This window comes from Malaclemys terrapin, chromosome 4, assembly GCF_027887155.1.
Source record: "Malaclemys terrapin pileata isolate rMalTer1 chromosome 4, rMalTer1.hap1, whole genome shotgun sequence".
NCBI lineage: Eukaryota > Metazoa > Chordata > Testudines > Emydidae > Malaclemys > Malaclemys terrapin.
In genome coordinates this window covers 40,236,432-40,250,813 of record NC_071508.1, presented here as the reverse complement: position 1 = coordinate 40,250,813, position 14,382 = coordinate 40,236,432, and the positions used below count along the sequence as shown (strand labels likewise).

At 45.4% G+C, this 14,382-nt stretch overlaps 2 protein-coding genes and 1 non-coding gene across 5 annotated transcripts in view; 1 reads left to right on the top strand and 2 right to left on the bottom strand.

The window, feature by feature from the left end:
* Positions 1-6,368, bottom strand: part of RNH1 (ribonuclease/angiogenin inhibitor 1) — a 43,310-nt gene extending 36,942 nt beyond the window's left edge. The window contains exon 1 of the mRNA XM_054025894.1: positions 6,286-6,368. Coding sequence (XP_053881869.1) covers positions 6,286-6,352 — 67 coding nt within the window. The 5' untranslated portion in view covers positions 6,353-6,368. The remainder of the gene's footprint in view (positions 1-6,285) is intronic.
* A 5,797-nt stretch (positions 6,369-12,165) lies between these two features.
* Positions 12,166-12,238, bottom strand: TRNAA-AGC (transfer RNA alanine (anticodon AGC)). Its single transcript has one exon. It is a non-coding gene; the product is annotated as a tRNA-Ala (tRNA).
* Positions 12,239-12,527: 289 nt separating this feature from the next.
* Positions 12,528-14,382, top strand: part of LOC128837084 (USP6 N-terminal-like protein) — a 170,546-nt gene continuing 168,691 nt past the window's right edge. Inside the window, exon 1 of one of the 3 annotated variants that reach the window (XM_054027927.1) lies at positions 12,528-12,641. In XM_054027927.1, coding sequence (XP_053883902.1) covers positions 12,599-12,641 — 43 coding nt within the window. In that variant the 5' untranslated portion in view covers positions 12,528-12,598. Of the gene's footprint in view, positions 12,642-12,713; positions 12,813-14,382 lie in introns of those variants that run through there. The other 2 variants (XM_054027929.1, XM_054027930.1) reach the window with 2 other exon arrangements.

Below are 14,382 nucleotides of genomic sequence, written 5' to 3'. Positions count from 1 at the left end.
GGCCCAGCGTGATGGGAGTCCAGCAGGGGAAACTTTACCAGGACTGTGATACATCCCACCTAGTCATCCTTGACCCTGAGGCAGTTTTAGCCCCTCACCTCTACTAAGAATTGCATTTTAATCTATTTTTAATCCTTTCTCCCACCCTCTCTCCCATTTCCCAGCTGCAAGAAGACTAATTACATGTAAGGGACATGGAGGCATATGTGAGACTCCACCCTCCAGTTCTGCAGTTAATGAACATGGAGAAGGAGGTGGAGGCCAAGCTGGGAGCAAATTGTTGCTCAGAAATGCAGGGAAGAACTACAGATAAGGCCTAAGATAACTGCCAGAAGAGGCAATTAGTGCTCACCATCTGTGTCCCTGAGCAGCATTTCACACCTGGTTGGCCTTGACCCTCCCACCCGGCCCTCCCCCGGCCACTAGTCTGGGTTTATTAACTTCCTCTATGGACAGGGAAGAGCAGGCGGACTAAAGAACATCAAGGGTGGGGATGCAGATACAATTCAGTATAACAATACAATGGTGGCGTTCTCTGTTAGCTTGGTAATACAGTACCTGTGTCCTAGGCTAACAAACTCCTCAGACTTTGGCCTTGAGGTTTATTTAGCTCGGCATTAGGTTATTGTTTTGTAACTTGAAAGGGATACCGGTTATCTCTTAAATAAACAGCTGACCTCTGCCTGCCTCCCTAATGAGTCCTTCTGTGAAAGAGGACTTGGACAGTTTACTCTACACTTTGCAATGCGACGATCATCTCCTCCATATTGCCACTTCAGAGCATAGAAACCAGCCATCAGGGGACAGCTTAAAGGACCTCTGCAATAATGGTAACCAAGCCGCACCAAGCAACAGTTTTCAGGCAAATGTACATAGGTCCCCTGGAAAGCTCAGTCTGTGGTGGCCAGAGATTTTACCAGTGCAGCTGATGACATTTGCTGCCTATGGACTGGAGAGAGGTTTCAGCCTCAGTTTTTCACATTCCCAAGAAGTGGCTGCCTGGTGAAGCATGCTCCTGTGCCCTTCATCCCTGCCTATTGGCCTGATCCGTATCCCACTGAACTTGATGCTCTGGTGCAACCGGGACAGACAACCAGCTTAAACATCCAGCTGGGGATACCCTTTGCCTAGAGGAGCCCCAATGGCTTAACAATGGCATAGCTGGCTCTGTGCTGCCTGCTGCTGCCCAGCCCAGGGTAGTAAGTATTCCAGGGGGGAGCCTGGCTGAAGTGTGCCATCTCTGGCAATCCTCAGCCAGCGTAATGGTCCCTGGAGGACCATTACGGTCAGTATGGAGAGACTGCAGAAAGTTTCCTAAAGCCCAGCCCCTGGGAGAGCTGCTGGGCGCAGCTTGCATGCACCTGGGCCAGAGACAGGCTTGGCAGAATCCAGTTTTTATTTTTTATAATTTTAACAGATATTTCAAAGCATTATTTTTCAATTTTTATTTTTTTGAATTTTCACAGTTGCAGGAAAATAAGGGGGGAAGAGGCTTAGGGCAGCACTGACAAGAGTTATAGGGGGCTCCTAGTGCTGCCAAGGGGCCTCAGATACCTGGGTGTCAGGTGTGGGGGAGGCTGCAATCCTGGCCCAGTGGAGCAGTGAACCCCAACCAGGGAGGAGGACAAGACCCTGGCCATGGGGGAGGCCACCTTGCTGTCAAATGGCTCTTGCCAGGGATAGCCCCTGCACTCCTGGCCAGTGAGTGAGTGTCCCTGTGACAGCAGGGCTACAGAGGGCTCCCTGCAGGGCTGATGACACCAGATCCCTGCGGGCACTAGGTGTCGGGGAAGCTGTGCTTGCTGATATCAATATTTTTTTTGTTGATTTCAGTGTCAGGTGAAACTGACATGTACCAATGACTAATGATTTAAATTGAATCCTGCCAAGCCTACCCACAGGTTATAATGAGTCATGCTGCTAAATCCTCATGAAACATTTTGATGCTCTAATGATGGGCTCTATAGGAAACCAGAGAGTGAGAACAAGTTCAAAAGTCCAGGAAACTCCCCAGCCCGATGGGCGTTGTATATAATTAATATACAGCCAGCTGGCTATATAAACTGCCAGAAAACGAATAACTCAGAGCTGATAGCTGTTCATATGAGATGTATAGATGCACTGCCCCATCTGCAACCCTTCACCCATTATCTTCCAAGTAGGGCTGTCAAACAATTACAAAAACTAATCATGCAATTAATCGTGCTGTTAAACAATAATAGAGTACCATTTATTTAAATATTTTGGATGTTTTCCACATTTTCAAATATATTGATTTCAATTACAACACAGAATACAAAGTGTACAGTGCTCACTTTATATTTTTATTACAAATATTTGCACTGTAAAAAACAAAAGAAATAGTATTTTTCAATTCACCTCATACAAAGACTGTAGTGCAATCTCTTTATGATGAAAGAGGAACTTAACTCTACATGTGTATGTACAAAAAAAAACCTGCATTCAAAAATAAAACAATGTAAAACTTTAGAGCCTACAAGTCCACTTCTCTGTTCCCTCTCATTTTTTCCCACCCATGTGCGGAATGAATTTTGTTATGTGCACCAATATGGGGGTGGGGGATGGAGGGCTCAGGGCTGGGGTAGAGGGTTTGGGTGTGTGTGTGGGGGGGGTGAGGGCTCTGGCTGGGGGTGTGCGCTCGGGGTTGGGGCCGGACATGAGGGGGCTCAGGGCTGGTGCAGGGGATGAGGACTCTGGCTGGGGATGCAGGCTCTGGGGTGGGGCTGGGGATGAGGGGTTTGGCTGTGCAGGAGGGTGCTCTGGGGATACAGCAGGGAGAGAGGTTTCCCCGCAGCAGCTCCAGGACTGGGGCCATGGGATAGGCATCCCTACCCCAGCCACAGCTAGGTTTGGGCATGGGGGTGGGGGGTGCCGCAGCAGGTCCCCACGGGGTGGGTTCTGCAGCTTACAGGGAATTTAGGTCTACTCAGTCCTACTTCAGCCAATCGGTCAAACAAGTTTGGTTACAATTTGCAGGAGATAATGCTGTCCACTTCTTGTTTACAATGTCACCTGAAAGTGAGAACAGGCGTTTGCATGGCACTTTTGTAACTGGTGTCACAAGATACTTATATGCCAGGTGAGCTAAAGATTCATATGTCCCTTCATGCTTCAACCATCATTCCAGAGGACATGCATCCATGCTGATGACAAGTTCTGCTCAACAACGATCCAAAGCAGTGCGGACCGATGCATTTTAATTTTCATCATCTGAGTCAAATGCCACCAGCAGAAGGTTGATTTTCTTTTTTGGTGGTTTGGGTTCTGTAGTTTCTGCATCTGAGTGTTGCTCTTTTAAGATTTCTGAAAGCATGCTTCACACCCCGTCCCGCTAAGATTGTGGACAGCACTTCAGATTCTTAAACCTTGGGTCGAGTGCTGTAGCTATTTTCAGAAATCTCACATTAGTACCTTCTTTGCGTTTTGTCAAATCTGCTGTAAAAGTGTTCTTAAAACGAAGATGTGCTGAGTCATCATCCGAGACTGCTATAACATGATATATATGGCAGAATGCAGGTAAAACAGAACAGAAGACTCCTCCAAAGAGTTTAGTCACAAATTTAATTAACACATTATTTTTTTAATGAGCGTCGTCATCATGGAAGGATGTCCTCTGGAATGATGGCCAAAGCATGAAGGGTCATACGAATGTTTAGCGTATCTGGCACGTAAATACACTGTGATGCCAGCTAGAAAAGTGCCATGAGAATGCCTGTTCTCACTTTCAGGTGACATTGGAAATAAGAAGCAGGCGACAGTATCTCCCGTAAATGTAAACAAACTTGTTTGTCTTCGTGATTGGCTGAACAAGAAGTAGGACTGAGTGGACTTGCAGGCTCTAAAGTAACACATTGTTTTGTTTTTGAGTGCAGTTATATAACAAAAAAAGTCTACATTTGTAAGTTACACTTTCACGATAAAGAGATTTCACTACAACAGTGGTTTTCAAACTTTGGGTCGCAACCCAGTCTGGATCGCGGAATGCAAGGCAGTGCGTCGCCTTGCTCAGCACCCAGGGACCTGGCAGCCGGCCAGTAAAAACTAATAGTCCCTACCTGTTCTGACACTGCACTGCGTCCCAGAAGCGGCCAGCATCAGATCCATCTCCTAGGTAGGGGGCCACGGGGCTCTGTATGCTACCCCGGCCACAGCACCAGCTCCTCACTCCCAATGGCCAGTTCCCGGCCAAGGGGAGCTGGGGGGGGGGGGGCGCAGTGCCTGCAGGTGAGAGCCGCGGGGAGCTGCTTGCGCGCCTCCCTCTAGGAGCTGGAACTGTTGCTGGCTGCTTCTGGGGTGCAGTGCAGTCCACAGTGGGAGGACAGGCAGGAAGCCTGCCTCTGCACCCCGACTGCACCGCTGACCGGGAGCCATCGAAGATAAGCCCATACCCCAACCCCGTGCCCCAGCCCTGAGCCCTACCCCAAAACCTGGAGTCCCCTCCTGCACCTCAAACTCCTGATCCCCGGCCCCACCCCAGAGCCTGCACCCAAAGCCTTGAACCCCCTTCCACACCCCATCCCTCTGCTCCAGCCCAGAGCCCACACCCTGAGCTTCTCGTTCCCAGCCCCAACCCGCAGCCCTCACCCCGCACCCCAACCCTCTACCCCAGCCCTGAGACCCTCCGATACCCCAAACCCCTCATCCCCAGCTCTGTTGGGTCATAGGCCTCGACAATTTTCTGCAACTAGGTCGCCAACAAAAAAAGTTTGAAAACCACTGCACTGTATTTGTATGAAGTGACTTGAAAAATACCATTTCTTTTATAATTTTTACAGTGCAAATATTTGTAATAAAAATAATAATATAAGTGAGCAGTGTACACTTTGTATTCTGTGTTGTAATAGAAATCAATATACTTGAAAATGTCAAAAAAATCCAAAAATATGTAATACATTTCAATTGGTATTCTATTGTTTAACAGTGCAATTAATTGTGATTAATTTTTTTAATCACAATTAATTTTTTTTTATTTAAGCGCATGAGTTAACTGCGATTAATCGACAGCCCTACTTCCAAGGTATTCATTTCTGTGACACACAAGTGTTCACTAACCCAAGGGAGACAGCTGGATGTGGAGATCCGGCCAAGGGTTAATGAAAGGCCTGTTGAAGCAAAACCCCTTTCCTCCCACACTAAAATAAATTCTGTCAAGGAAATTAAAGTTGAATGGCTGTGATCTACCCCCCTACAACGCATGGCTGATAACAAATGATAACCATAGAGCAAATTGAATTGCTTATTGCTCAGACTCTGAACATATTCAGTGTGATTCCAGGAACTAGAACAAATGGCAAGTCTATGGCAGTGTTATGACAGGACTAACTCCCACTGCCAAAACCACCTTTTTAGGCCAACGTCTTTCTGCCATCAGAACCCTATTTCTCACTTCCCCAACTTCCCTTTCCCCCAGTTTCCCCAACTGGGCCCCTATCCCCTCTCACCTACCCCAACCTCTCTGCTATCTGCTATAGTTCCCTCCAGCCAGCCAAACCCCATACCACCCAAAAAGAAGATTGTCCTCATTTGTGGCTCCTCTGACTTCCCCCCGCCCCCAAATCTCAGCTTCCCTGGCAGTGCCACTGCTCACCAATAACCCACATTACACAGGATGCTGTCCAACAACTGAGGCACCTTTCCCCCCCCCAGCCCCTGGCTGCACCCCAATCCTCCTGGTTCCATCTCCTCCATTACCTTTGACAGTCTTTGGTGGCCATGGGACGGTCAGCCTTGCTGGCTGGCTCCCATTTTAATTCAGCAGAGGGACCACCAAAAGGGAGCCTCTTCAGGGCACAACACACTGCCCTGGCCCCCAGCCAAGAGGGGCTGCGGCTCCACTGATAAAGTGAGGTGGATGGGTGGACTTCAGCTCGCTCTTTATTAAGAAGTGCCTGGGAAAACCTACCCGCAGTGAGCAGGGATTCCCCATGCTCAGAGGAAATAACTGGTAAAGATTGGTAGGGAGGGACTCCAGGTACAGTGATATCCCGTCTGGTAGGACTGGGTGAGGAACACCCAGCTTCTTGGGGGTGGAGATCCAGGGTACATCTACACTGCAGTTTAAGAGTGAGCCTCCCAGCCTGGGTAAACAGCTCCATGCAAGCAGGGCTTACACTAGCACACCAGATATAACTGTGTGAACGTTGTAGCACTGGCAGAGTCTCGGGCTAGCCAGCTGAGCTTGGACCCAGCATGGTGGGTGGTCTTGTTGCATTATAGTTAATAATGTGTCTAAAGCCATTTCTTGCCATTAGAATTCGGTTTTACCTCTTTTTCTGATCCAGAAACACGGTAATCTCTGAAGGCAAAAGGAAGGTAAAAGTCTGGCTCCCATACAGTACTTGTAGCTGTACTAAGGCACTGAATGTACTAGAACTAGATGTAGCTTATGTTGACAGACAGACACATGATCACTTCCTCCTTTGTTTGCATTAGCCTTTTTCTGCTCCAAATCTACTTGCTGCCTGAAGACATGTGACTATTGCAATAGCGCTTGTGCGTGGGGAAAATCCAAAAGCTTCTGTCTCTCTTCAGTAGGTATCAGACTGGAAAAAGCACCCTGCAGAGGGGCAGTCTGACAGTCTCCACTTTCAGGGATAAGAGAAGAGGAACAGCATTGTGTTCCCCAGGAATTGAAATTAGAGGGGGAGTTGGAAAACGACTACATTGGAAACACTGCTGCTGTAACTAGTTGACCCCTGGGGGGTGGAGTGGGAAGTGTTCCTGGAATAGGGAATTGGAGATTAAGAAGACAACAACGTAGCAAAGGGGAAGGCAACAAACGTACACTACCAGAATGTGGCAATTGAAAATAGGGAGTGGCCAAATGCATGCCCATCCCAAGCACACTCCAGTTCCCAGTGCTGCCCCACATAATGTAATGATTGATAGTGCAGTGTAGCTACTCCAACATGTCCAGGTAGAAAACTGGTTATTTTGACATTAAAGGTTGCGACCAAAAGTAACAAATGATACCAAGACTATTACAGTTAAAAAAGAAAACATGGAACATATCTGGAAATGGTAATAAGGACATATCCGGAACCTGCCAGGATCACTGGTCCACCCTGCCTACAAGTAGCCCAAAGGGAGCAGTAGCCAGCTGCAAGTCCTCAGCTGTGGAGTCCCCTGGTGCATGGAAACCCTCATAGCACAATCAGGTCCTAGTCCATGACTGGGGCGCCCAGGTGCTACTGCTATACAAATAATAATAACGTACCAACCATCTAAACTGCTATACAAATAATAATAACGTACCAACCATCTAAACTAAATCTCCTGCAGCCCCTGTGCAGAGGCATGTTGAGAGTGGGGAAGAAGAGATGTGGCTTGGGGATAGGGTGACCAGATATCCCGATTTTATAGGGACAGTCCCGATTTTGGGGTCTTTTTCTTATATAGGCTCCTATTACCCCTCACCCCCGTCCCGATTTTTCACATTTGCTGTCTGGTCACCCTACTTGGGGACCACTGCCAGCTGGTGTAGAGTAGAATACTCCGAAGCGACTCTAACCTATGTCAGGGTAGCAAATCAAGGAGTTATAAGTAGTTCCTTAAGGCCCATTCATCAGTGCTGCCCCAGAGAATCTAGCCCCAAAGATTTGAATACTAACAGTTCATACATTTCCTACCAAAAATCTACATGCAAAAATTAACTTTAGACACTCAAATCACACTTTCAACTCTGACCCCTTTTCCTGCTATTATGCAATACAATTGCTTAACAATATGCTAGCTAACAATGGTATATAGCATGAGAAATAAGTGAGAGAATAACTATTAATAATTCAAATCTCATGTTGTTCCATAGCAGAAAAGGTAATATCGGAAGATGTGTCTTAGTTTTAGATTAGTATTAAATAGAAAAGAGTGTGCTTTGGGTAATAAACATAGAATTAAATAACTACATATAGTAATTGGAATGTTTATGCTTTAGTTAGAAGATGTGTGTGCAGTACACCCTGAAGAGCATTGATGATGTAATTTAGTCAAAGACTATAATGCTACTGTAGCTGTGTTAGTCTATAAGAACAAAACCACTTGCAATGGGTTTAAGAATGTAGGTAAATATTCAGAATAATTTTCCATTTCAGCTGTGGAACAAGTTGCCAAGGGAGGCTGTGGAATTGCTGACATTGGAGCTGATGAAAGTTACTGGAAATTTTATCAGGGATGTGTCTGAGATAAAGAAACCAATCTTGTCACAGCACTGGGGAATGGATTAGATGACCCAGTAGAGAAGACCTTTCTAAACTACATCAACTAGCTATTTAATCTATCAGGGATGTTTCTAGGACTTTTTTTTCTCACTTGATATTTCAAATGGCATGAAACTCTGTCGGAGCTTATAGAAAAGTTCTCTGACAGCCTGCAGAGGGCATTGCAGGCTCAGTTTCCTTTAATCCTGTGACTGAACTCTACATTATGTTTTTATTTTCCCTGTGGCTTACGTGTTTCAATATCATCCAAGATTTTGCTTGGATTTTGGGGTTAACATGTTTTATTCACGGAAACTGCATCATGAAAAGCTATCATGGAGAGTGAGAGCAGCTGGGCCCTAAGAACAAGTTTACTAGAGAAATGTTCTGCATGTGGTTTGCATAGCTACTGATGAAAGAGGGGAATTCAATGGATTTTGCTTTCCCATTAAATGCCTGCTGCAGGCAAATACCAGTGTAAATGTATATATCTTTACAAGACAGTTTTGCTGACATCTGGATAATTCATATGTTTATGTAAAAAGCAACAGAGAGTACTGTGGCACCTTTAAGACTAACAGAAGTATTGGGAGCATAAGCTTTTGTGGGTAAGAACCTCACTTCTTCAGATGCAAGTAATGGAAATCTCCAGAGGCAGGTATATATCAGTGTGGAGATAACGAGGTTAGTTCAATCAGGGAGGGTGAGGTGCTCTGATAGCAGTTGAGGTGTGAACACCAAGGGAGAAGAAACTGCTTCTGTAGTTGGATAGCCATTCACAGTCTTTGTTTAATCCTGACCTGATGGTGTCAAATTTGCAAATGAACTGGAGCTCATCAGTTTCTCTTTGGAGTCTGGTCCTTAAGTTTTTTTGCTGTAAGATGGCTACCTTTACATCTGCTATTGTGTGGCCAGGGAGGTTGAAGTGTTCTCCTACAGGTTTTTGTATATTGCCATTCCTGATATCTGACTTGTGTCCATTTATCCTCTTGCGTAGTGACTGTCCAGTTTGGCCAATGTACATAGCAGAGGGACATTGCTGGCATATGATGGCATATATAACATTGGTGGACGTGCAGGTGAATGAGCCGGTGATGTTGTAGCTGATCTGGTTAGGTCCTGTGATGGTGTTGCTGGTGTAGATATGTGGGCAGAGTTGGCATCGAGGTTTGTTGCATGGGTTGGTTCCTGAGTTAGAGTTGTTATGGTGCGGTGCGTGGTTGCTGGTGAGAATATGCTTAAGGTTGGCGGGTTGTCTGTGGGCGAGGACTGGCCTGCCTCCCAAGGTCTGTGAAAGTGAGGGATCATTGTCCAGGATGGGTTGTAGATCACTGATGATGCGTTGGAGAGGTTTAAGCTGAGGACTGTAGGTGATGGCCAGTGGAGTTCTGTTGGTTTCTCTTTTGGGCCTGTCTTGTAGCAGGAGGCTTCTGGGTACACGTCTGGCTCTGTTGATTTGTTTCTTTATCTCCTTGTGTGGGTATCGTAGTTTTGAGAATGCTTGGTGAAGATCTTGTAGGTGTTGGTCTCTGTCTGAGGGGTTGGAGCAGATGCGATTGTACCTCAGTGCTTGGCTGTAGATGATGGATTGTGTGGTGTGACCGGGGTGGAAGCTGGAGGCATGAAGGTAGGCGTAGCGGTCGGTGGGTTTTCGGTATAGGATGGTGTTAATGTGGCCATTGCTTATTTGTACGGTGGTGTCTAGGAAGTGGACCTCCCGTGTAGATTGGTCCAGGCTGAGGTTGATGGTGGGGTGGAAGCTGTTGAAATCATGGTGGAATTCTTCCAGGGTCTCCTTCCCATGGGTCCAGATGATGAAGATGTCATCAATATAGCGTAGATAGAGAAGGGGCATGAGTGGACGAGAGCTGAGGAAGCGTTGTTCCAGGTCAGCCATAAAAATGTTGGCATATTGTGGGGCCATGCGGGTGCCCATAGCGGTGCCACTGGTCTGGAGGTATATATTGTCACCAAATTTGAAATAATTGTGCATGAGGATAAATGTTTATGGAATCAGAAAACCTAAAGCTTTTATAAGACCACTACAAAATCCTTGGCTAGATAAAAAATCACACACTTTGTATACTTTTTGAGCTGTGCTTTGCAATTGTGTTAGTCAATATTCTCTGTTCATTAATAGTATTGTAGCAAATCCATGACTACCTAAGATTTTGTGGATGTTACTATATTAAGCACCACTTAATCACTTTGCAATGGCCAAGAGTCCCCTTTCAAGTGGAATTTCTGGTAATGCTATCCCATTTGAACTGTTCCTTCCTCAGTTTCATACGACACTTCCCATTAAAGTCACTGTCCTGAGTGGCAAAGATAGTGTACTAGTACTTTGAAAGATTTCTGTGGAGACCTCCAGTTGTCATTGTAAATTAAATGTTATGAAAGAAGCTGAGTGTTTTGAATTGTTATGCATGTGTAGATGTTTGTAGCCCTTCTCCAGACTGTAGCTTGCAATCAATACATTTTCAATGTAGAGAAGTGCAAAAGTGAAGCAGCAGCTAGCAAGATCCTGCAGGAAGTACTTTCCCCTCAATGCACAGAGTGGCAGTGATGAGTTTTACAGGGTGCCACATCCAGTTCCCCTTACTACGAGGAGGGTCATGGAGGTATGAAGACTTGGATGGTAGAAGAGGTATAAAGAGGGGGAAAATAAAGACACCCACCCCCAAGTGTTAAAATATTTAATTAAGTGATGCCATTTATTTATTACTGTTTGTGTTATACCTATTGTGCTAGGCACTGTACATACACATAGTAAGAGACAGTCCCTGCCCCAAAGCACTTACAGTCTAAATAACCAAGACAAATAAAGGAAGTAGTAGTACCCCCATTTTACAGAGCAGGGACAGAGTGATGAAATGATTTGACTAAAGTCAAACAGTAAAATTTCTAGCACAGTCAAGATTAAAGCTCAGATTTCCTCCCCAAACCATCCTTCATAGATCACCATCTAAAATTAATCTGCAAACTGTTAATTGAGTCCTTGAACAAATCCTTATAATTTGTTAATTCTGGATTTCTGAATGGTTGAAAGTTAAACTCCTAGACTATTAAAAGTTGAAGATAATTGGAAGGGTAATTAATTATTCAATAAGATCTCCTATTGGACATGTGAACTCTTTATTTGATTTTTCACCTTAATTTCAGTTTCTAATTATTACTTGGATTAAAAAAGATGAGTTTCTTTCTTTTAAATAATTATACTTGTTAAATGTGGGTAATGATTTTCACAGCCCTATTTCTTCTTCTTTGTAATAGTTGAGTATTTGTGGTATGCCCATTCTAATAAAACCAGTCTTCCAATTTTTCCCTATGAATATCTTGTCTTTATTTTTCATTATTTCTGGGCTGGATGACGCAGATATTTTTAATCTTGCAAATTTCACCACTCAATAGCATTTGCATTTGTTAATGATTTCCTCGGGCTCTTTTAATGACTCCTCACTTTCGGCAAACGGTGCCAAGATAAGAAGGGATGTAGAAAACACCCAGGACAGGAGGCATGGAGTGCAAGGCATCCAGCTATTGTCTGGATTCCCCAAATCACGCACATAAGGATCATTTTTAGTGCACTGCAGCGTTTATAACACTGCAAACCAAGTAGTCAGACAGAGCTACCTGGGACGGATTTTTTATAAAGTGGAGTTCAGATTGGAGAGCAGAGATCTCGTCTTATTTGTTTATGGCAAAGGAACAGTCACCCCCCCCCCTATAAATAAGAAATGACATAGATAATTATAACTAAATGCAATAATAAAGTGCCAGCTGTAGCCCCTACCCTCCCGTTTTGTTTTGTTTTGTTTTGTTTACAACTGAAATCATTGGTGGCTCGCTTGATTTAAATTATTTAGCTGTATTTAGCCCCCGTTTTTTTTTCCTGTGGGATTTGCTCTCATGTAATGAAGTTATGAAAACACAAAAATAAAAACCTTGTTGGAGAATGCGGGCATCGATCCCGCTACCTCTCGCATGCTAAGCGAGCGCTCTACCATTTGAGCTAATTCCCCACATGGGGCAAGATTTGACTCTAGAACCCTTTATAGTCTCTCTCCCAGCCCGCGAGCCTTCAACGTCCCCGAGTAGGGGAGAGGCGCCGCCTCACAGTCACTGACCCTCCTATGGGAATAACCCACCTGCCTCAGGTACCGGGGCTGTAACGGGGGACGGCGCCAGCCGGAAAGCGCGGGAGGAGGAAGGACTACATTTCCCAAGATGCATCGGGCGGATCGCGCGCCTGCGCAATACGACAGCCCCCGGGATGGACGGGGGAGGCTCGCGGCGCGGGGGCTGCTCGCTCGCTCGCTCAGTTTCATTGTGAGACGCCGCTGGCGGGGCTGGAGCTGGCAGCCGCTCGCGCCCTAAGGAGGATGCGCAGCGGGAACGGGGACTCCCGCCGCCCCCTGCCCAGCGGTAAGGAGCCGGCTCCCCGCGGGGTCCCCGCGGGCAGCGGCCGCAGATCTGCCCCCCGCCCCGGGCGGGGCTAGGAGTGTGTGATGAGCGTGTGGGGGCTCGGCTGCCCCAAGGACTGGGGGAAAGATGGGGCGCCCCCCCACGCGCCTGGAGCTCCTGGGTGTCTGGGCGGTAAAGAGACTGGGCAGGGCAGGGCGTGTGTGGGCAGGGGGTGGTGTGTGTTGGGGAGAGTGGGCAGGGCAGGAGGTGTGGCGGCGGGGTATGTGGGGTGATGTGCACTGGTCTGCATGGTGGTATATGCAGTGGGGGTGTGGTGTATGCAGGGCACGAGGTGTTTGGGGGGTGTCCATAGGATTCTGTATGGGAGCATTTCTATAGCAGGGCAATGTGGCAGGGAGGTCTGCCTGGGGACATGGGATGTGAGGGGCATATAGGCATAGATAATCTATGTGAAGGGCTTATCTGTTGTGTGGGGCTACAAGGTGCCCTGTATCTATGGGGAGGCTCTGGGTGTGTAGCTATGGGGGTTACGAGTGTAGTGTATTTTCTGTACTCTGTCTATATGGTGCATATATGTATATGGAGTTGTATGTATCTTACAGCACAGGAGTCTGATAAAAACCACTGTAGTTCAGGGCACGTTGTGGCTTTTATGGGCAGTTGCGGATAGGCAGGGATGAAGTATGCATCAAGAATGGGGCCTGGACTAAGGTGAAAAAGTTCCTATATTCAACCTAAAAACTGAAAGAAAAAATAATTATTTTGTGTCTTTGCTTTTGTTAGGGAAGGATTTGGAATTCTTATGAATAGAATTCATTCATCTTGTCCTCTAAACTTTAAAAATATAGAAACCGATTCTCTTCAAATATTGGAAGGGAGGGAAATGATCTTCTGACACTGGAAAATGATCTTCTGACAGCTGATCTGAACAGTCTGCATGCTTAAGGATTTTACAAACTAGCATTGGTAACTGGGTAGCATAACCTTCTTGGTATACAAAAAGGTTTGGTGTGGGTGTTCAACTCAATGCCAGAAAAGTCTGCACTGGAATGAATGAATGAATGAATGTATTCACACAGAGGGATCTCTAAAATGTTCACAGTCTGTTCACAGTCCCTGCTCATTACCACAGTGTCATTTCTTTCTCTGACTTATACATCTTGATTTTTGTTGACATCAGGTTGGTATACCAGTACTCAGAGGTACAGTACCTGAACTTGTATTACTTCTTTTGTTGTTATATTTCCCCCCATGCTTGAAATAACTATATATAGAAAAATAGAACCTGAATTCTGGGATCTAGGCTATGTGAGTATTGAGATATTCTTGCTTAAGAAATTGTTGCATTAGTTATGCTAGTATTAAAATAATGATATTTAATAAAAGAGGTTAGTAAAGCTTTCTTAAGGCAGAGATATGAGACAATCTTTGTATAAAGTTATTCATACAAATATAGAAACTGTCTTGCTAGACAAGAACAATGATCCATCCAATATCTTTTCTTCTAGAGTGCTTATACAAATTACTCTTGAGTAAATCACAACAAATCCAAAACAAAAATAAAAAAGCAACAAAAAAGTGTAATGCATCTGACCAATTTGGGGAATGCTGTCTGATTTAAGAATTTCTTCTTAACCCCAGTTGATGATCAGATTATGTCCTGAAGAAAATGATTGAGAGCTTTTGTAATTTTTATCTTAGTTTAGTGTAACTACAACTGCACTTACAAATGCATGCATCT